The sequence below is a fragment of the Rhopalosiphum maidis genome, chromosome 1, assembly GCF_003676215.2.
Source record: "Rhopalosiphum maidis isolate BTI-1 chromosome 1, ASM367621v3, whole genome shotgun sequence".
In the NCBI taxonomy this organism is placed as follows: domain Eukaryota; kingdom Metazoa; phylum Arthropoda; class Insecta; order Hemiptera; family Aphididae; genus Rhopalosiphum; species Rhopalosiphum maidis.
The window spans coordinates 47,749,126-47,773,208 of NC_040877.1; the positions used below are offsets into that span (position 1 = coordinate 47,749,126).

Below are 24,083 nucleotides of genomic sequence, written 5' to 3' on the forward strand. Positions count from 1 at the left end.
GTACATTACACTTTATAACATTTTAGCACATTTTTGGCAAGCAATAGATACACTTTTTAATTTTCTCTTTTAAGTGCGTAAACTCATAAATACCATCATTTTTGTGTAAAAATTCCAAGATTTCCGAATAATTGGGTCCCATATTAAAATAGTTTTTAATAGTTTTGTTTAAATCCGTGGTTAAGTAGTTAGTAATATGATTGGTGACGATTTGAATCGATTATAAAAATTTGAAAGCACCCACAAACCCCATTTACAAATTTTTATTTTTTACGAATTCTAATTAATAATTCATAATAATGAGTTGTGACAACTAGTAATTTAGTGGAAAAATCTTTTTATAATCTTGGAAAAAATTATAGGTACCCACAGATATGTATAATATTATATATATCTGTGTAGGTACCTGATAAATTTATCAGATCTTCTATCTTTACATACAATATACAATAAGTACAAATTAAATTATATTTACAATATTTAATGTTTTCTATCTAAATTTTGATAACTTAATATATTGTAGATTGTAATGGTTACTTAAGAGGACGCTACACCTACATGTGTTGTCCTCATCTTACAAATGTAAAACATAGCAAAAACTGTTTTTTGTACGGAAGAACCGAGAAGACTATAGTTTTAACCATGAAACGAAATTTTCACTACAGTAAAAGGAGAACTTAGTCTCTGAAATATCGTTATTTTTTCGATATCGGTACTATAAAAAAAAGTTATTCAAGTTCTAAAATAACAGATTTTGTACAAATAAAAACTTTTTTCGTATAATCAAAAAAATAAAAATGATATTTTACAGATAATATTCTCAACTATATTGTATATCAATTTGGTGTCTTAAGTCTTAACTATCACTATAACCTGAGACCGAGACAACACATGCAAGTTTAATGTCCTCTTAAATGTTTAATTTATCAAATTAATTACAATAATATCAATAATGTATTACTTAATAGGTTATTAATTATTGAAGTAGCATATTAGTATCAAACTACTGTTGAAGGTTCTATATTAAACTAAAAAATTTTACACTATCAACTTTGCTATTTACTAATTAGTAATTTATCGATTACAATAATATTAAATATTGTTAAATTGTCTCATATAATAATCATTAAAATGTATTATTATTATTTATAATAATACAGTACATGTATTAGTATTGTTACACAAAGATTAGATAGGTTATTGGTAGATCTTATTATAAATAACTGATCTACAATTACGAAAATTACTTACCAAACAATCATAGTATGGTAAATCCCAAAAAGCTTTTTGTTCAAACAGAGTCTCCTCTGCTGTCGGTTAAACTTTGCTGTCCTTGTATATTCAAAATTTTTACTTTCTCGTGAGATTTCTATTTTTTTATCATTTGAAAATATGAAAATAGAAATGATTAAGACAGGGAAATAGAAAAATGTTTTAGATGGCTTTATCTAGGTATATAAACAAAAATTGATAGCAGTTAACTTAGGGTGAATTTGTGTTCGAAATTTTAATTATTTAATATCCTAAATTTCTAGTTAATATTACTAAAATTAATCACAAACATGTGTTATTTATAATTAATATAAATTATTCACGGATTTTTGCTTATTGTGATATTCTGACAGTATGAATGTGGATAGGGCATAGGTACGTAAAACATAAAAACTAGTAGTTATTGATTGCAGCAGCCAGCAATAACTAGTAATTTTAGTGATTTTTTTTTTTGTCGTAACACATTCGCAGTGTAATAAATATTTTTCACTGTTTAACATGGCTAGATCCAACAGAATAGTTGATAAATTGAAAAAAATATAGCCCCGTGGGTTACAAACTATTTTTTCAGTATAATAACTAATCATTCCTATTATAAGTAATAATATATCATTATTATAATTGATAATTGAAACAGAACAATAATACCTTAGCCGTTTGGTAGTTGGCGGCACTAAGACAGATAATCAAACCGTGTTTCCCGACGCGCGTTTGCTTCGCCTCCACTGTACGCGCGGCATCCTCGCATGGTGTGATAACAGATAACACTCTAACAGGCGCGCTTGTTTTACCTCCATACAGTACTCATGGACCGCCCCCCTCTTAACCGCTCCACTAACCAAAAAGCAGATTCGGCGCCGTTCGTGTTCGCCGTAAGTCGACACTGGCGCAGAAACACACTGTTGTCGGCTTGTCGCTCAGTCTGTTGTCGGTTTTTTGGTTTACAGTCGTCCACCATTGTACGCCCCTGCGCCACCGCTGCTATAATAATAATAATAATAATAATTATTATTATAAATATTATTATTTCGTCGCATTGTTGACTGTTGTATTTTATGAACGTTCCGCCGGTAGATGCATTTCCTTCCGTTGCCGCGTGCACCCGCACATTAGCATTTTCGAACCAATCCGTGGCGCCCTGATCGTCGGTTGTTGTTGTTGTTGAAGATTCGCACGTTTCAGCAGTAGTCAACGCTGATGATTGCGTCCTTGTCCGCTAAGTAGTCTCCTCTCTCGACACAGTCGCGTGTGATCCCATCGCGTAGGATGCGCCCTTAAATATGTGAATCGTCCGTTGTGTCGGACATGCGTCAAACCATAATATGAGCAACACCAGACTTGATCTTAAAGGTAAACATAGTCGATGCAAACCTCTTATGTGACTTTGTACACGTTGCTGTTATTGTTTTTACTGCTGTTCTCGTTGTTCTTGTGTGACGACTAATGCGTTTTCATTTTGCTTGTTTTCAGTTGACAAAAGTGCTATCATCAGTTTTGGTAACATCTATTTACCATGTTCACGGTGGGCGTGAATGACAGTAGTTGTCCATCGATAGCTTTAAATCATGATCAATTAATTGAATTTTTCCCCACTGCAGTTCAATTTAGTAAACCAAGTGCTGACAGATTAAGGCAACTATTTAACAAAAAATCACCACCTGGTGACGGTGCTATAGACTACAGACCAGCTTTCATATTTGAGTCTAAGGATCCTAAAAAGTGAGTACCTTATAGTGTTAAGTACCTATTTTAATTTACCTATGGTTTTTATTATACCTATACTTTTTTCCTGGATAAAGGTAATAATGATATGATTTAAACTGCTAAGTATGTTATCTATCTTTTAGGATTAATAGAGAAGTATAAAATACTTAATCTGCTGTACAGGGTTGGTTTTAAAATCCATGTGGTAATATATATATAGTCATTATTGATTATTGGGAATGGATTTTAAAGAATGTAAATATTTATAGTACCAATTAAGAAATGAAACTTAAATAATCCACACGAAAAAATACTACTTTTATTATATGTGTACTATTCATTTAATGTAAAATAAGTATTCATTATTTCAGAAAATACTTAATATATACGTTTTAAATAATTTTAAGTATTATGACAAGGTCTATTTTAAATTTTATAATCTGAAGTAGTTTATTATTCAGAGTATTTTGATCTATCAAAATTATATTTTTATTTTTAAATACTGAAGTAGAGATTGAATTATTTCAAAATATTCCGCTTTGGAAAAATAAGGAATTCAAAATGCATCTTATCTTTAAGAAAATTTAATTTATTTGCAAAGATAAAAAAAATATTTAATAACGTTAATAATTTTTGAAATAATGAGTCTTATGTTAAATTAATTATCCAGTATAAGTAAGAGGGGAGGCAAATTTTTTTTTGATAAAGTTTTACTGAGAATATATTTTTCTTTTGAGGAGCTATAAAAATCCATGTAGTTATTATTACAATGGCCACTGAAATTTATTGGGGGGGGGGGTTCCTTTACTAAACGTATAATACATTTTAACAAAGAGGTATCTGCATTAAATTGTCTACGATTGATTGTTTTGTTGCAGTATATAGTATATTCTGTTTATATAAAATAAGCATATTTTTAGGTTTTTATGTCATTTTATTATAGGGCTAAACAATTCTTACTTAATGTAGTAGGTAGTGCGTTTAAGAAGATTAAGGGTATGTTGTGGTTGGATGTTACAGTGCTCATGTTTATAAACTGTTCCACTAGTAAATAGACGCATATAATTGCTATGTCTCTATGCTCCAAGTGGAACGTGGTCTGTCAGAGGCGTAGCCAGGATTTTTTTATGGTGGGGCTAAATACTTTTAACTTGAATTATTGAAAATCAAAAACAAAACAAGAATACTGATTGATAACATATTAACGTTGATTTGCTGTTAATATATTTACTATTATTTTTAAATAATTAAAATTTGTAAGACAATTTCCATATTTAAATTTAAATATTTCAAAACAATATATAAAATACGGCCAATGGGGTGGATATAGCCCTTTTAGCTCCCTTCCCTCCCCCATTGGCTATGCCATTGTGGTCTGTAATAAACTGATAAAACATTATGAACACTTGCGCTGCACTACCCATTTCGTTTGAGCGTTTTTGAGCATGGAATAATGACATAGAATTCAGATCTGGTAACGTCACAGTAGTAATGTGAGCGCTTAAATGTGCTAAGTGAATCATACCATGAGCACTTGTTAGAGCTGAAGCGTGTACAAAGCATAAAATTGGTATCTATGCACCCTAAGTTATTAAACTAAAAAAATAAAAAGGTTATTTAGTTATATTATAATGTTTTAATTGCCACCCAATTAAATTAATTTAGAAAAATTTATATATTTACTGGTCTGTATTTCTAGTCTTAAATATACCATTTAGTATCTCTGTCATACAACCTTAAATTTCAATAGTATATTTTTTATAATAGCTAAAAAACTATCAAAATATAATTTTTGGGTAAATTTTTAAATTTTAACATTTGGTGTATTGTACATTTTAGTTGTACCTACTGTTTCTTTTTTTTCAAATTACAACCAATTTATTGACACTAATATACTGGATTTGGATAAATCTAAGTCTTAAAATCATTTTTTTATTGTAAAACTTTTTATATGTTTATTATTGTGTGTACAAATTCTATAATTTAAGATATAATTTGTGTGATTATATTATTTTTCATATTTTGTATGAGAGCTTTCTAACAGCAAATATTTGGTATTCATGTGCGTACACAAAATTTGTACACTAATTATTTGTGCTGGATAATAATTATCTTTATTTTATCAACATTCATGATACCCGTTCTTAACAGATCCTATAACTATTTTAAACTAAAGTTGTTTTATTATTTTATACATATCTAGTGTTGAAAAAAGGATTGTTATTGAAAACAAAAACATATGTTGTACTATGCTGCGTGCGCTCAATAAAAAGTTAAAATTTGGAATTCTTACGTGGTACATTCAAGATCTGACACATTGAATATATATATATATATATATATGTTCCTTAAACAATTATGCCCTGTAATATGATTTTCATGAGGGTTTGTTTTTTGTTGAGTTTCTATATAATTTTAGACAGGAGTGTGGGTGAAACACCAATGTACAAACTCGAGTGAAGCATATCCATTAATCAATTTTAGTTTATAGATTGTAAAAGCGACCATAATTTAAACTTGATACCTATTATTATATTATTTTATTTTAAGTTTTGGTATATTTTAAAATTATTAATTATAATTTTAATTCTACAGACTCTAGTAAAACTTATTTAGGTATTTATAAATTGTCCTACTAAGAAACTGTCTATTCTTGTGTTTATTTATTCAATATTTTGTACCACCGCAGCATAAGTTTTGTGTCTTTAAAAAATGATGTCGACCAATTAAATGAAAACAAAGTAAATCTATTTCTTTGTATTTTGTTTTCATAAATCTTTGTTTATTGAAATGAAGTATAATATTTTAAATGTCTACTTAAAGGAATCAAATATACATAATTTATAGTCTATACAGATACTTTCATAATAAATAATAGATATGTATATACTTATATATTATATATTTTAATCATTATAAATGGTTATGATACTTAAAGAATTATAATAGTTACTGCTTACGTTTGAGCGAAATAGTAAGACCTCTTCTTTGTTAAAAGTATTTCAGTTAAATATATTTTTTCCTTTGAACTAAAAAGTTATTAGAAATTAAAATTAAATTTCTGCATTCCTTAATTGCTTTTTTTCTTTAATTTAAACATTAATATTAGACTAAATTACTAGACCAAAATAAAAAAAGGATTTTTTTTTTCTAACAGGGTTTTGTAATTTTAACTGATTTTAGGAAAAGGGTCATTTGGATTACCTATGACATACAAAAAAAAAAATTTATTTTCTTGTAATTTAAACTTACAAATTGATTTTTATCTTTAGTTGAAATAAAAACAGTGGACGAATGAATACAATTGCAGTAAAAATTATTATTTTTATTATTATTATATACTAAATTACATACATTTCATATAAAATGTTTTTAATAAAGTTTATTATGTTTTAATTATTATTATTGTGTGGACATATAAATAAATAAATATGGAAAAATATGTCTAAATATAATATTAGTATAGTAGTATAGATTGTAAATATTCTTTAAAATAAAACTGATAGGACAAATATTTTTCTTAAGTACACACAGTGACATCAATTTGTTTTATACACGAGATTATTATATGCTATTCTATATTATATGAGATCAGTGTTGTTTCTATATTTTTAAAATTACTTGCAGGTCCTTTACAGTGAATGAATTTGAATTTGTAAAGATAATTTTGCTTGATAAGATAAATAAAAGATATTGTATACAATAAAAATACAAAATAAGTATTTTATTTTATTTATTCTTTAAAAGCGAGAGTACTCTTACTACAAAAGTGTAGAATATTAGATTTTAAATTTTAGAATGTATAATTCAGTTTTAGTGTGTGCTGCGTTAGATTTATGTAATTTATTGGACTATATTTATTTATTATTTTAATAAAATGCTTAATGTTATTTTGTAATTCATTATTATTTTGATAGGAAACTATAATAAATTATTAACATCTAATTATCCAATATCCATGCTAATTACTAACTATAAATTATATGTATCTTTATCTTTATTTTCATATATTATTAACATGTGATGTGTTTTCTTTGGACAGCTATATCTAAAGTTCTACTGTACCGAATTTTATGATTTTCTTCTCAAACGCAAGTACTCAGTGAGAAAATAAGCCATCTAATGAGAAAAGTCTAAAAATGTATTCAATGTGTCCAATATATTCAATAATGAATAGTTTTCAGAAATATTTAGTTTCCATTTATCAATAGCAATGCACGTTGATTGTCACCAGCACACACATACACACACATACACACATCTTTACAATCCCCACTACTATATACTACTGCAGAACTGCTACGTCGCTTTATCTATGATCATAAACAAAATACAGGGTTGTACATTGGCTAAAATATGGTTGTATTTTACCCAACTTGTATTCGGTCATGGGCAACTTTAAGTTACCATGTCCAGAGTTAGATCTTTTTAAAAATTAAAAATACAAATAATACCAAACAACAAAAAGATATATTGAGAATATAGTTAATATAATAATTCTATAATAATAATACTGAAACTTCATTGTAATTTTCATTTGTTTGTCTTGGGTGAAATATTTGTAGTTTTCCCAAATGAAAATGTCTTGCGTATATTTATAAATGTTACTAAAATTTAAGAAATAAAATTGCTTTCCATTTTATTTTTTCCTAAAAATTAATGATACGCTATTATATTCATTTATACATTTTTTATATACAGTGTATCCCAAAAGTCCCGTATAATCCTTAATATCTCCGTAGAAAATCAATATATTTAAATGCGTTTTTTTATGAAAAGTCTGATTGAAGAATGGCATAAAATTCAATTTTATTTTTTCAAAAATTTAAAAAATTTTTTATGCAATTAAAGTTTTGATTTGAATAGAAATAACAATAACTATATCTTATTGTTAGGTTAGTTGAACAGCAAAACTGGTTACTGGTTTATTTTTAAATATTAAAATTATCATGAAATAAACCTAAAATTAAGAAACCGGAATAAAAACTTTAATTAGGCATGTATAAATATTGTCAGGCCGAAATAAATATTTTATTATTGAAATGTGTAAACAATTAGTTTTTCTTAAATTATATGAATTGATATACAAAAAACCAGTTATCAAAAATTGAAAATTTTAATCTTGATTAAAAGCTTTACTAATAATTAAATATTTACAAATTGTCATGAACAAAATCAGCGTTCCAATTAAAATTGATGAAATCACGCAATTCGTGTTTTGCTAGGTAACAAAATTATTGTTCTTAGAAATTCAAAAATATTAGCTCTAACTTGATTAATTTTTTTTCAATTTTAATTATTTTTTTTTGAACTGTTAAAAAATTTGATCAACAAAATAACTATCTTAGAAATTTAAGAAACTTTAATTTCATACAAAATTGTTTTGATATTGTTTGAATTTTATGTCATTTAATCAGAATTTCCATATTTATTACTGAAAAAACACTGCATTCAAATATATTGATTTTCTATGAAGATATTGAGGGTGATACTTTAGAGACATACTGTATATATAATTTTATTATTTTTTTTTTTACTGTAACCTGACAGCAACAGGTAATTCAGCTAGTTATTATTTAAAGTTTTTTATTTATTATTTAAAAGTATTTTCAATTCAATTTATTAGTTCAATTTTTTATTTATTTTACGTTGTCTTTATTACTATTACTGATCTTTGTTTTAATATATTTTTTTTAAAACAGGCAATTGAGTGCAGTCATAATAATGCCTATGCGTCATAATATTTTCAATAATCCAAATATATCAATTACTCCTAGTTCACCATTACCAAAACAACCTCCAATAGCTTCTGCCAGCCGACCATCATGGAGTATGATAATATTTTACCATAATTAAACATTTAAAAAATATTTAAATTTAAAATCGTGTGTTTTATAACCTAGCTATGCCAGTATCACCACCAATTTCAATTGTACCTGTGTCTTGTGAGCCAGACAAATTAGTAAGTTTTTCTATTACTTTACAAAATTATAATAAAACATAAAATCATTATTTTTTTAAATGTTTGACCGAGTGTTTATTATAATATTTCATTTATTTTAGGTTACAAATAGTAAGGAAACTCAAAAAAATTCCAAAAGAACTGCTCCCTATCAAATTTCTAATCGGTAATTTTTAAGATAAAACTACAATAGATTAATAATTGAAATTAGTATTTATGTTAATTTGTTTTTTTTAGGACAATTAAACAACCTAGACTTTCTATTACTAAACCGACCAATGCTCGAAAAGATTATAAGCCGCCTACAAAAAGTGTTTTACCAAACCAAGTTTTAAATTATCAAACAAAGAAAAATGATACAATAGTTTCTAGTATTAATGTAGCTACATCTATTCCTTCAACATCGAATGCTGTAATCCAACCTACACAAAAAGCCAATTGTGCACAATCTACAAACGAAGAACCACAACCATCAAGCTCAGAATTGAATTGTAAGGACAATTCTTCACATGTAAATAATGATAAAAAAAAAGAGAATGGATTGCGCAAGAAATTTAGCTTTCATAAAGATGAGCTCCAGTTGAAAGTTCTAGAAAGCAAGACAGTTGATGATACTATTGTCCCAGAACAGTAATTTTTTAAAATTTATATTGCATGCAGTAAAAGTTAAGAAATCTATTTATAGTTCACACTTTAATGTGTGTTGCTTGATTGCATAGACAAATTGATTATTTTAATAGTTAACTAAAATTTAATAATGAGCCACTAAACCATGTTTAATGAACACTAGGATTTATTAAACATTATGTGTAATTTTGTTTTATGTTTATGCAATCCAGCATAAGTATGTTTTAGTAAAAAGGATGTATCCGTTTGTTGTATCTATCTTACTAATGCATATCATTTCAAATTTTATATTCAATATAATATGTTTTACTCTTATTATTTTTAGTATAATAGTGAATTTATCCATGATAAAATTTGAATGTAATAATATTATTTAAGGCCCCAGTAAGTTTTTTTATTTATATTTTAAAATTTAAATATCAAAAAAATACTATATTGGCTCTTAATAATATTAATTTTAAATTTAATATCCGGCCAAATAACCTTAAAAAACAAAATTAATAAATGGATTATTTTGAATGTAGAATTTGCTGTATTGGGCATTAGTTAGACAAAGAGGCAACACATATTGATACAAAGTCTTTTTTGAGGTTCATTCAATATCTTGATTTTAAACTAATATCTATTCTATTCTATTGTGTATGAAACAGAATGCAAAATATAAATTCCTAAGCATTAATAATTTTAACTATTTTTGAATCACTTAAGTGCATTACAACTTTTATATGGAAACACAAATTTCCTATTTATCATTCTGCTCTGTATTTTTTTATAAACTGTGATTAAAGTTTTAAAGTTGTTAATTATTTAAAATATATTTTGAATTTATAAAAAATATTTTTTTTTGATTTTGCCAATATTTATGTTTTTATTAATCAGTCAAATTGTATACAAACTAGGTGGTTTTTTTTTATAGCCTTGCCCTAAAATATTATTTATAATAAAAATAGTGGAAAAAATAAAAATAAAACATATTAGGGTATTTATTTGTATTAGACTATTTTATTGTGCATTTATTAAGTATTACATGAAATGAAATTAATGTTGAAAGTTGGTATTCTTAATATATAAACTAATTTAAATACTATTTATCTATTTCATGTTTATTTTATGAATTCTATGCTTATGATATTATTTTTGGTGCGTTCTTTGAGAAATCATAGTATCTGATTTAGTTTATCTTCAACAATACTCTTAGGTTATCTTTTCAAAATTTTCTTACATTACACAAACTTTAAAATTATTTCATCATTATTTTATATATAATTTACTAAGATTTGCATAACCCTTTCTCCTCTTTCTGAAAATTATTTCTAAGCATGGTCTTTTGCTATAAATGCTAATTACTTGTATCAAATACTATCTATACTATCTATCATAAATAAATTACGATAATTAATCAAAACTTAAGTTTTAATAGTTACTACCTAGTGAGTTTTAAATTGAATAGTTAGTAAGTCAAAGTATAAATACCGTTATAAAATCGATTAAATAGGGTAGCAGAAATACTAACTTATTTTAAAAATTAACAACACAAACAGTATAAGATATATTAATTCAATTATTTGTCCATGTTATAAGAGATATTTAAACTTTTTACTTATATGTTTTAATAATCATAAAATTAATGTGGCTTCTATTCTGGTTAATGCATTGAGGCAGTCAAGTTTTGAATTTCAACTCCTCTGCCAACATATCTACGAGTGTGATTTTACTAGTAGCTTAAATATTGCTCTTCAGTTGAGCCAAAGTTCTTGGATGGTTGTTATAAACTATAGATTTCAGATAGCTCCACAAAAAATCATACAGGGTTAAATTGGATGAGGATATTATATATATATATTTGTATGTCCTTTTTCACTTACCAAAAATATATTGGAAGTCTATTTAATAATTTAATAGATATTGAATGTTTCCCAATACTATTAATATAATAGTAAAATTAATTTTCATAATTTAATCATTTTTATTTTATCTTTCATTTGATTTTACAGGGAAGTAATGGAATTCAAAGGTATTGATGAAATATTTGAATTCAGAAAATCCATGTTATTGAATGATATTATTATTGCCATGGGTACAGCCATGAAAAAGGTTAGTATTATTATTATCACATATGTATGACTATAGATACATGCATTATTTATTTATGTTACAGGAATTGCGAATAGGTTATAAAATAATTTTTTAGTAATATTTATATATTTTTAGGTACTATTTCTTTTGAAAATAAATTATTAATGTTTTTATCATTCTTGATTTTTTTTTTATTTATTATGATACTAAATTTTAATTCACCTTATATTTTATAGTAACTGGCACACTATTAGTTAGTAAATTGTGTTATCAATTATCATAAGTCATATTTTAATTGGTGTAGCATATAGGGTCAGTGTGATTGAGTAGGTAATGTGTCTTAGCATTCAGTGATTTTTACCAATAGATGATAATATTATGAATGATACTTGAACTTGTATTAATTTATTTTAATTTTATTTTTATAGAATATGGATGTTGATGAATTTGACCATTTACAAAAAACTTCAAATACCTTAAAATCCTGCAAATATAATTGGTAATGTATATTTTTTTTGTACTTTTTAAATATTACCAGTTATTTTTAATTATTTTTTTTATTGTTTAGGTCAAGTTTACCTTCAACTAGTTCTAAGAAAAGTCCAACTAGTCAAAATAATATGTAAGTTTCAATATTTATAGTTAAAAATTGGTACTTTTGAGTTATCCTGACTACCATGAGTCTCAATTTCATTATTTCGATTACCTCCTAAAAGTCCCAGCAACATGAATTTGTCGTTTATATAATTAATAAATATAATGTATATTATAGTACAACTTATCTAACATAAATTATTTAATATTATCACAGAAGTGGAGTCTTTAAACATATATAAGACATAAAATCCACAAACATTATAATTAAAATTATTATAGGTTATATAATGTATAGAGATAAAAATCATTCTACTAGTCTCAAATTCTATTTTTGGTGGCTAATTTTTCAAAATCATTTTTATATTGACGGTGACTTGGAAGTAAACCCTTCTCTTGAAAGAATTTAATGAAATCTTTTTCACTATTCGGTAAATTCCAAAGATTTATAATTATTAATATAGTATTATAACTAAAATAATAAATTTGAACGTCAGTTAGATACAACTAATATTAACAGTGCGTATGACAGAGATTGACTGAAGACAATGGTCGTCAATATGTTTATGTAGTCTAGATAACAGAATTAGACCTGTGGTAGTCGTAGCATTGGCCAGTAGTCGGGATAACCGGAAAAGTACCTATAAATCTAATTTTGTTGATTTAAAGTTAAATTGTTCAATAAAATTATTTTTTTTATTAGTAATTTAATAAATCAACCTAATCAAGTCTGCGTACATAAATCATTGAAACAAGCAATCATACAACCACCATCTAAACAAACTAATAAATTATCAAATAGCACTAAACAACAGTCTACTTCAACAAATATATCTTCAAAAATACAACATCCTACAATTAATCAAACTGAACCAAAACATCATGTATCTAATAACCTACACAATAATACTTCTCTAAAACATACTAAGGCTGCAGCAACACCCATTCAAACATCAAATAAACAGATAATCAACAGTAACCAGCTTCCTGCATCTTCAAAACTTGTATCAACCACTAAAAAAGTGGTTAATTTATATGTAAGTTTATTTTTTTTTTAAATTGCTTTGTTAAATATTTAATTATAATTAATTGTATAATAGCAAAATGTGAAACCAGCAACCGCACATCAGCCATCAGTTAAAGATGTAAAAAAATGTATCAAGTGTAAAGCTTTTTCAGAGGATGAGACATGTGCAGCATGTCATATGTCTTCTCATTTAAAAAATGTTACAGTCACAAGGATTGAAACTCCTAGTAAGATTATTTGGTGTTAATGATTTAAAACTATTTAATACCTACTTAATTATTATTATTATTAGGTACTTCTGCTGCTGTAGTTCCCGAGAGTCCTATTATAACACACATTAGACCTATTGATGTTCCTTCAAGTTCTATAAATTCTGTTTCATCTCACGATCAATGTGTTGTGGTATCATCTGGAGAAGAAGAGGAGGAATCTCTGGAACCCATTATTACTAAAGTCGAGACAAAAGAAGCATTAAAGAAACATACTGACAAATTATGTTGTATGGCGTATATATATTTAGATATGATACATAAAATAAATCCATTTTTTTTTTTTTTAGTGAATCCTAAACTTTTGGAAGATAGGTTATGGCAGAAAGACTTGAGTGTTAAAGATTATTATAAAATTGAGGATTGTCACTCTGTACACATTGGTAGTTTTAAAACTGTACCGGCACCTTCTGGTGATATGTTAGTTTGTTTGCATGGAATACGTATGACTGTAAAAGGTCTTGGTGAGTTTATACTAATAAGTAATAATTGTTAATTGCATTTATTATTTTTAAGGTGTTTGTGAATTATTGTACCCCAGCAAAAAAACTTTGGAAATACCTCATTTATTTATTGGTTTGGTATTTATTAATAACACTATAACAATCTTGTTAAAATCACTAGAGAATATGTAGAAAGTAACTAATTATCTTAGTCTTACTGGCAAGGTTATACTAATTAAATTATCTGTCTTCCCAAAGTGGTATAAGCTTTCTCAACCCTTCCACGATTGGTTTGGGAGCTGAACTCGCATCCATTTTAAAATGTTGGATTACTATAGTAGGCAGACATATGGAATGACTAATTTTCATACTTAACAGTAGATCAAAGGATGCTTGTATAATGTATATACCTACTAGCATTTATTTTACCATTAATGCATTAGTACCTATAAAATGCTTAAGAATAATAGTGTACTAAAAAAATGTTTTTTTTTTTGGACATTATAACTTAAATGCCTTTTTTTAAATAAAAAAAAAACATTGTCGTTAAATCTAATATATGTCATAAGTTTTTTAGAAAAATATACAATTCAAATTTGATTATTTTATAAAATGTAAATTGATTATTGTTTGGATTTCAGTATGAGTTAATAGTAATTTCCAAGTCAATTTGCCCATAATTAATAGGCAATCTATTAATCATTAGTATTCTTAAAAAAAATATATATATATATTTCCTACTAATTTATAAAATTATGAATGTAATAATCTGGTTAAAAGTAACCTCTTTACTTGATTTAAAATGTTTAAAAATTTAGAATAAAAGTCTTCTGTAGAAATTAATATTTATGTGTTTTATTAGAACCAGAACCAGTGACTATTGATTTACAAATGGACAATGTTGTAAAAATTTTGGGTTATTATGGAGAAAATCCTTTAATTATAATTTACACTAACCATCTAGCTGCAGTTGGCATTCAGCATTTATTAAATATGAATGAAGATGACAAAAACCACTTCTACGATCCATTAAGTAAAGGTGAGAAAAACATTTTTTTTTTTTTTTATCTATTATTAATATTATATTGTTGTTTTAGATGTCACACTAAACAAAATTGTTTGGTTTTTTAATTTAAAAAGACCCGAGATACAGCACTTGGAAAAATTACTATTAAAATTATCTAAAAGAAAGTATGCTCCCTTGACATTAAATCAAGTAAACAAAATTCTTTGCTTAAAGAAAAATGATGAGGAGGAGGTATGTTTTTAAACTTTGCATTATATTAAACTAAAATATAAATAAAAAATCACTTGTGTTAAAACTTTTTTAAATTTCAAATTTTTTAAGAGTTTCAGTTAAAAATTTGTTAGTTTTCTTTTTTTGCACATATCAATTTTATATTATATGTGTATTTTATATATATATTAAATGTATTTTATAATTTGAACCTTTTGAAATAGAAAATTGTTTTAAAAAATAAGTGATTTATTATATGCACGTAAACAACTCAGTTATTTGGAAAAATGATCTATTTGATATACTTAAATTAATGATTTTTTTTTTAGATAATGTTCAGTAATAGTTATTAGATATAATTAAGCTATTTTTGAATGATGATTATTATTGATTTTAATATATAATTGTATTCAAAATAAAAAACTATTATCTTGTGAACGATGAAAACATGACTAAAAAATATATTTATATGATGAAAATTAAAATTAAATTGATATTTTTAGATATTATAATTTAGATCAGTATAGTTGTTTTATAACCAGGGCTTAATTTCTATTTGATTTTTTTCCTTTTAATGTTATTACATTTTTAAACGTTATTTTAAATTTTTGTTAAATGTTAAATGTTATAGTCTGAAGTCTTCAGCAAGCTATAAACTATAAAGTTATATTTATTATTGACAATAAATTTAAATATTAAAAATTATTACATTTATTATCTAATACTTTGGTCTCTGAGCACTAGAAACAAAAATAAAATGACATGAATGAGATAAAAAATGTGTTTAATAAATTATAATTAATTAATTATTTTAGTCCATTGATTGCTTGAAGTATGATTACAATATAGTAATCTAAATAGCAGCTTAAACATTTGAAATGTTCAATCTTCAATAATCTCTATAAATCATTAATATAATAACTTACCAATTACGTGTTGCAATTTGTAATAGGTAGGTATTAGACTTTTTAGATCAAAATTTTAATCATAAAAAACACTAAATAGTTGTAATTTACAAGTTTGAAATTAATATTTTATAGATGTAAATATGTAATGAAGTTGTTATTTGTATCTAGAATTGATATTATTTTTGTTGAGGAGTTAGGTATTCCACAAGATAATACAATTTATATAACATAGAAATTATTCAAACATACTTTTATTTAAATAATAAGTAATATACATTTATAAATCAATACATTACAGGCTATTTTCTCGTATTATTAACTGACAATTTGAAATTATTTTAAATTACAATCCTAAGTCCAAATAACATGCCTGCATTTTTGCACCAATGAAATTGAACATAAACGGATAACTATTAAATAGTTGAATATTACAGAAATAAATATATTTACTATTTACGTCTTATAAAGTATAATAAATTCAATATTTATAAATAAACCTTACATTAATTCGTAAAATATAAATTATTGTCAACACAAGTTAGCCAACTTTTAATAGTTCATAACTAAGATTTAAAAATAAAAATTATCTTTGGTTGAATGTAAAAAAAAGCTCAAACGTTTTTTGGAATAACGTTATTTGCAATTTTTTCGTTACAAATATGTTTATTGTCTATTTTTAATCATTAGTTATGATAAATGATGTATGATGTTTAATGTTATTACAATTTTTTTCATTTATTGGTTTTGTTTATTTTTTTCCGTTATAACGTTATATATAACGTTTTGAAGCTCTGTTTATAACAACAATTATCATCATTAAATTTTAAAACATAAGATTTATTAGTGTAGTTGCCATTTATCCAGAAGATTTTTCTGGAATATTATTAGTTAGTTTTCACATGATCATTAAGAGGACGTCACACCCACATATGTTATTTTCTATTTAGAAACTTACAACATAGCAAACTTTTGTTCAGTATGATAAATTTTATGTGATTAGCTTAAATATTAGAGTGAAATGACTTATAAAATTAAAAGGTGAGAATACTATCTATATTCTCTTATTCAATTTTTACAATATTTTAATTTTTCTATTAAATTATGAGTATTTTTAAATATAAATATTTTACATAGTCACAACACTTAAAAATTAAAATACCATAAAAAGCTTATAAAAAAACACAGATAGTTTTCTCACCTTTAAGTTTGATAATAGGTTATTTCACTCTAATATTTAAGCTAATCACATAAAAGTGATATTACTGAACAAAAATTTGTCATGTTATATGTTCGTAAGACGAAGACAACACTTGTGGGTATGACATCCTCTTAAACCTTTCTAGACATAAAAATAACGGATTACTCAAAGTTAGACCCATGTTTAAATGTAAATGCATGCCAGGCTAAAATTATATGATTATCTTAAATTAAAAATTTTGTTAACAAAATCATTTGGATTTATAGTATTTATAATGCATATCAAGCTGTAATATTAGACTATTAACAACTATCTTGTTATTAATGTTATTATTGTTTTGTGTCTAGTATTAACTATATGTTAATATTTATCTATATATTTATATTATTTATTTGAAAATCATTGACAATTAAAGGTACTAATAATATCACTTATCTTTTATGCAGTTACAGTACTTTTTGTTTTTTTTCTACTATGGCTTCAAAAATATATTATTTTATTATTAATCTACTAAATAAATTTCCGATTATTAAAACAATTAAATATACAAACAATAATTTTGATGCTCGATAAATTGTATGCCTGAATATATTTTTAGTTTGTTTAGTGGCTTAACTGTTTTAACAAATCATATGATTAGTTAATAAACATAATATTTTGTCATCTATTAAAATTAAAAATAATCAAATAAATCATATTAATTACTTTATAATAATTTCAAAGTATTAATCATATTCTAATTTTATTATACTTAATAATTAGTATTACTTCTTAATACAACTTTTTAGTTATCTCTGTCTTACTAATGTACATCATAGCAAATTTGTATTCAATAGGTCATATTTTATGTTGTTAGCTTTAATATTATAATCAATTTACCTATTATTAAACTTAAAAGTAATAATATTATCTAAGGGCATCTCATAGGATTTTATTGATATTTAAATTTTCAAGTGAGTTATAGTTATAAAAAATATTAAAACTTACAATGGTCGTAACTCTTTAAAAATTTAAATATCAATCAAAGCCGCCTATGAGACGCCTTTGATAATCTTATTACCTTTAAATTTAATAATAGGTGAATTGACTCTAATATTAAAGCTAACAGCATAAAATTGATTCTTCTGAACGTAAATTTGTCATGTTTTACATTGTAAGATGGTGACAACATATGAGAATACAAAGTCCTCTTAATCTGATCCTCTTAAATGACAATATTATTACATTTTTTACTATTCTATGCAATTACTAATTCTCAAACATATTAAAAGTTCAAAGAGTGTGCAAGAGCACTTGGTAACAACAATAATATTAATATGAATCGTGTTTAAAACTAAATAATGTATTTTAGCTATTTAAAATTGGTTTTTTGAGTAAGAAAAAATATTTAGTTTTGATTCTAAGGTCTGATAACTACCCTTTGTTCACTGAAGGAATGTAATTGTGTATAAATCAAAATTTGTTGTATCCTGCTGTAAAACTACCCAAAATGGATTGATCTCCCCATTCTCCGCTTGTTATATATGCAAAGTAATCACATTATGTTGGTAAATGGAGTAAATGTTATCTTATTTTTCAAATTAAATTTCATAATTTATTATCAATTAGGAAAAATAAATTAAAATAATATGTTAAAACATTCTTATGCTAAATCAGTTATTAAAGTAATGTATGATATCTGATCATTGATCACTATACCAGAATCATCAATTCTGCTGAATGTTATATTTTTAAGATTAAAAAAAATATGTTAAATTAGTCTTTTTAAAAAAAAAGTTTTTATAAAATATTTATTTTACTAGGAATATCTTAATAAAATTATGTTCAAAGTATATTTATACCATTTAACTAATTAAAATAATTTTTTATTATCTATAAGTTATTAATGAGAAATATTTAAAATTACATTTTCAGATTAAAAAACTTGAAAAAGAACAACAGGAAGAACACGATAAAAGAGTAAATAATACTACGTAAGTTTGAAATCTATTAAACATTTAAAATTTTATTTTTAAATTAATTATATTCTCATTTAGAATACTTGAAGATAAATTAGGCGAGAGATTATCAGTTATCAAAATTATGGATTATAAAATGTTGAATTCAAATGAATTTGTAAATGATATTCTTATTGAATTTTATTTAGAGTAAGTGATTTTAATTCTAATTATATAAAATAGTATTGAATTACGTTATGAATAATATTTGGATTATAGTTATTGGTATAATCACAAATTAAGTGATGAAGATAGAAACCGAACGTATGTATTTAGTACATTTTTTTATACAAATCTGGCAAAATCATTTAATACCTCGGACTATCCATCACACTACACGGCATCACAGATAAGACATGCAAAAGTAAAAAAATGGACTAAAAATGTAGACATATTTAAGAAAGATTTCATTTTTGTACCAATAAATGAAAAGTAAGAATTAATATAATTTTTTAATTATCTATTTAAAATAAAACTTAATTAATATCAACTTAATTATTTATTTTAGTTACCATTGGTTTATGGCAGTTATATGTTATCCTTACCTAACAGGTAAAGTTAATATGAAAGATGGAACACCAGTAAATGCACCTGATGATAATACTGGTAAATATTTAAAATGTAATATTTAATTTTTGTAATAAGTGATTTTACAATTGATTCTGAATACATACAAAAAAAATATTAATATTACAGTATACGTTTTGTTTAAAATATTTATACTTTAATTCCTAAAGCACATACTTAAATTACAATATTTTGATTTGGTGTGGTTGAAAATAATTATTAATATATATTAAATACATTTTAGGTCGATATCAACTGCCACCAACCGATTCCACTGCCGTTGATCGTATTGAAGCTGATCCTAACGTTGAAGATCTTTGGTTGTTCGATTCGACATCAACTGTAAGACATTTTTTCTATAAATCATATAATTTGTTAAATATTTTAAAATAATAATTTTAAGACTCAATATAAATTATTTATTTTTTTATTTAATTTGGTATATAAATATTTTTTAGCAAAACTATGCAGATAAACATGGTGTTGATTATGATACTGATGTTGCGGTTTTAAAGAAAAGCAAAAATTTACTAGTTAAACGGTAAAATATCTATCGTCAATCTAAGTTAATGTTATTAATCTTAATTTATTTTTTAGGCCTTGTATTTTATTGTTTGATTCGTTGTCTGGTGGGGTTGGCCGTGCTAGAATCACAGCCACACTACGTGATTGGTTAGAACAAGAATATTTTGCTAAATACGGCAAAAAAAGAGAGTTTCACCCTAGTATTATAAAAGGATCTTTAGTTAAAATACCTCAGCAACCTAATTATACAGATTGTGGCCTTTTTGCAATTCATTATTTTAAAAGGTTTTTTGATGTAAGTTTACTAATTATTTTATTACAATGCATTGACTAAATCTTACCATATTTTTAGAGGCCAATTGTAGACTACACTTTACCGATTCGTCATTTAGAAAATTGGTTTTCTACTGATGAAGTGGCTAAGAATTGCCAAAAAAGAAGAGAATTACAAAGTATTATACTGCTTAGGATGAAAGAGCGAGGATCTGTTTTGCCAGAAGATATAGAATTGCCAATTCTCAATTTTACTGACCCTCCTGTTAAAACACCACAAAACCCTAATCAAAAAAATACACATCCATCTGATGTAGTAAACTCGACAAATCGTATTAATTCGTCAAATTCCAAACCTTCAACTTCTCATTATCAACAAATTCCGTCACATAAGTATCAAAATCATGTTACGCATAATAACAGCAGATATCAAAATCATCAGTATTATGATGATCATAATTATGAGTCAGAAGATGAAAGCGAAATTGATGAAGAAGACATTGAAAGACAATATAATGAAAATGATCATTATGATGAAGGATTTCCTGAAGAATTTCCTGAATCATTTAATGTAGGAAGTCAAAGAGAATATTATACCGAAATGGTAGGAAATACTCAGCAAATAGATGACGAAAACCCTACTTCTCAATTGTGAGTATATAATAGATATTTGCTTATATACTTTGTTCCAAATAAGATGACTTGTGCTCTAATGGCTAAATTACGTTTGAAGTAGATAGTCTGCCATTCTGCGTATTGTGAGAGCGATCATTGCGTTAGTTGATACGGTGTGCGACTTGTTAGCCATGTCCACTGTATGTGAACACAAGTTATCTAAATTGGAACAAAGTATAGTATATTTTATATACTATAATATAAATAGGATTAGGATGTTTATGATTTGTATATATTTTGGGGTTGTCCAATAGCTTCCATTCTTATATAGTAATTTAATATAATATCTATATTCTAAGTATCAAAATTTTATTTTGCATATAATTGCATATTTTACCATTTTTTATTTATAAGTGCATAATTTTTGTTTTTTCTGTTTTTAAGTCCATATTTAACAATTTTTGATACAAAATGCTTAAAAATACTGTGATTTTATATTTTATTAACTGAATCTGAATAAGTTTGTTTATCTGTTTTTTACAAAGTATTTTACAAATTATTACATATTTATTATTGAGAATTCAATATAGTTATACATAGTAAAGTTACTTGCTTAAATATAATTTTCGATAATCCTCGTCAATTTTCACAATCAAAACTTATCTTAAAACTGTGAGCCATTACAATTTTATCAAATATTTTACAGAATATTTAATTATTTGTTGTTAGTTTCTGTCTATGACCAATCTAGAGTATACCTATATTGCAAGTTTCGTGTTAGAGGTTTTTCTTCTAATAAATTAAAAAATGTATCATCACAAAATAGACAAAGATTTATAATGAAACATTTAAAAAAAAATAAGAATTATGGATAGTACCGACCTAATTCATTTATATTCTATTAATAATTAAATTTGTCTATATATTTATTGCATTTTTTTATCCAAATTTCTTTATTTTTCATGAATGTTTTCCAAATTGCTCATGCATATTTAACTGTTTTTTAGTGCATAAACATCCTAACCCTACTCCTTTAAGCTACTCATCTAAATTTTAATTCTAATTTATCGAAATACTCAAAAAAATATTCTGTTTTAAAAATATGAAATTAAAAATGTGTTTGTTATTCAAAAAATTAAAAATTAAAAAATTATAACAATAAAAATATTTAAAAAAACATTTTGAAATTGTTAATAAATTTTGAAATAATAAGTGTTGTTTGATAATAGAAGAATCACCTTGTATTGTAAATTTATAACATTGAGACAACAAATATGAGTGTATAATATAGTAAATATTGATATAATATTTGAATTATTTTATAAAACAATTTTACAATAATATTTTTTAATTTTATTTTTAGACCTGATGTTAACAATGTATCGTTTAATGAATATAATCGTATACATCCTAACAATGGGAATATAGTTGTCAATGTTAATCATCTTCATGCTAGATTCGGCAATCGCAGAAATCTTATTAATATTCAAAACATTTCTAACGCAAACTTCCATTCATTTAGATCAAACAATCATACTATAGTATTCAATAATGTTGAAGATGAGTATCCAGAGTATGAAATTGATGGTGATGATGATGATGATGATGATGAAGAAATAGATGAAGATGAAGAAGAAATCGAAGATGAAGATGAAGATGAAGATGATGATTTTAATGAGCCCAATTCAACAACAAACCATAATAGACGTGATAATCGTTTTAATCATAGTAGACTATCAAATTAAATTCAATGAAAATAAATTGATTAAAAAAATGTTATAAATAATCTCATTAAAACGTTAAGACCAGTTTGACGTTATTTAAAATTGTAAATATTATGATATATTTTTAAGTAACAAAATTACTTATATTAATATAAGAAAAGGAAAAAATACTGAGATTTATTATTTAAAAATAGATATTTGATTTATTAATGTTCATTCCAATTTTTCTGCTTTAAAAGCAGTTTTTAAGATATATTTTATTTGGGTCATTTAAATTTGATATTCTTTTGGTTAGAATTTGTTTTGACATTTATGTTATGTATGTAAAAATCCATGTGTATTAAAAGTTTAAAGTTTATATTTCAATATGCTGTTATCATTGTTGTAATGTATAATACACACGGATTTTATGGTTTATAACAATGTAATTAATTTTGATAATATAAATTATACATGTACAAATATTTTTTTTTAATTTGTTGTCATATAATTTTATATTTTGAAAAGAATGAATATGTGTTCATATTCAAGGTTAATTCCGAGAGCGTAGTCTACAAGAAATGTGTATAAGCCCTGTCAAAAATGTATGAGATCATTTGTAAATGTCTTATGATATAATATTTATCACTCTGTAAATGCAAATTAAGTATATTAATATACTTTAAATCAGTTGAGTAAGTATGATTTTAGTTTGGTTAGGGTTTTCATTATGGATTGAACAAAGACCGTGGGGGGTCCTTACCTAACCACTTTATAAATAAACTAATAAATATCACCAACATTTTATAACACAAAATAATTCTTTTAGATTTCTATTTTTGTATTAATTTTCATCTCTTATTCTCTTAAAATATAAAATATTTTATAAAAACATATTATATAATATATTATGTATAATTTAAACAAAATAATAAAATAACTAAATAATATTCATTTTTTTTGAAAAAAAACTTAATATTGAGACATATTTTCTTTTATCACTCATATTATTTGTAAATGGTAGCTGAATGCCAAACTATAGCCATAACTTAGTAGTTACAACTTCATAGTCATAAGTTGTAGTTT

At 24.8% G+C, this 24,083-nt stretch overlaps 1 protein-coding gene across 2 annotated transcripts; it reads left to right on the plus strand.

Annotated features, from left to right (window-relative positions):
- The first annotated feature begins 2,197 nt into the window (after positions 1-2,197).
- On the plus strand, positions 2,198-23,331 carry LOC113548255. 2 transcript variants are annotated; one of them, XM_026949041.1, is made up of 24 exons: positions 2,198-2,622; positions 2,743-2,991; positions 8,679-8,806; positions 8,880-8,938; positions 9,040-9,104; positions 9,176-9,568; positions 11,560-11,659; positions 12,070-12,140; positions 12,210-12,263; positions 12,939-13,272; positions 13,336-13,489; positions 13,555-13,761; positions 13,822-13,995; positions 14,837-15,013; positions 15,072-15,232; positions 19,232-19,290; positions 19,354-19,464; positions 19,534-19,746; positions 19,823-19,920; positions 20,126-20,223; positions 20,340-20,422; positions 20,479-20,701; positions 20,759-21,330; positions 22,817-23,331. In XM_026949041.1, the coding sequence occupies exons 2-24, from the start codon at positions 2,786-2,788 to the stop codon at positions 23,037-23,039; spliced, it is 3,963 nt and encodes a 1,320-aa protein (XP_026804842.1). In that variant the 5' UTR covers positions 2,198-2,622; positions 2,743-2,785; the 3' UTR covers positions 23,040-23,331. The 2 variants fall into 2 exon arrangements, with proteins under 2 accessions (XP_026804842.1, XP_026804841.1); XM_026949040.1 differs by having other exon boundaries at positions 2,199-2,622; positions 22,658-23,329.
- The last annotated feature ends 752 nt before the right edge of the window (positions 23,332-24,083 follow it).

Excerpts from the sequence above, each read along its gene's own strand:
- LOC113548255 (XM_026949040.1), top strand. The coding sequence starts at position 2,786 with ATGTTCACGGTGGGCGTGAATGACAGTAGTTGTCCATCGATAGCTTTA. Across the intron at positions 13,490-13,554 it reads CACAAGGATTGAAACTCCTA|GTACTTCTGCTGCTGTAGTT; the intron begins GTAAGATTATTT and ends TATTATTATTAG. Across the intron at positions 19,921-20,125 it reads TGCACCTGATGATAATACTG|GTCGATATCAACTGCCACCA; the intron begins GTAAATATTTAA and ends AATACATTTTAG.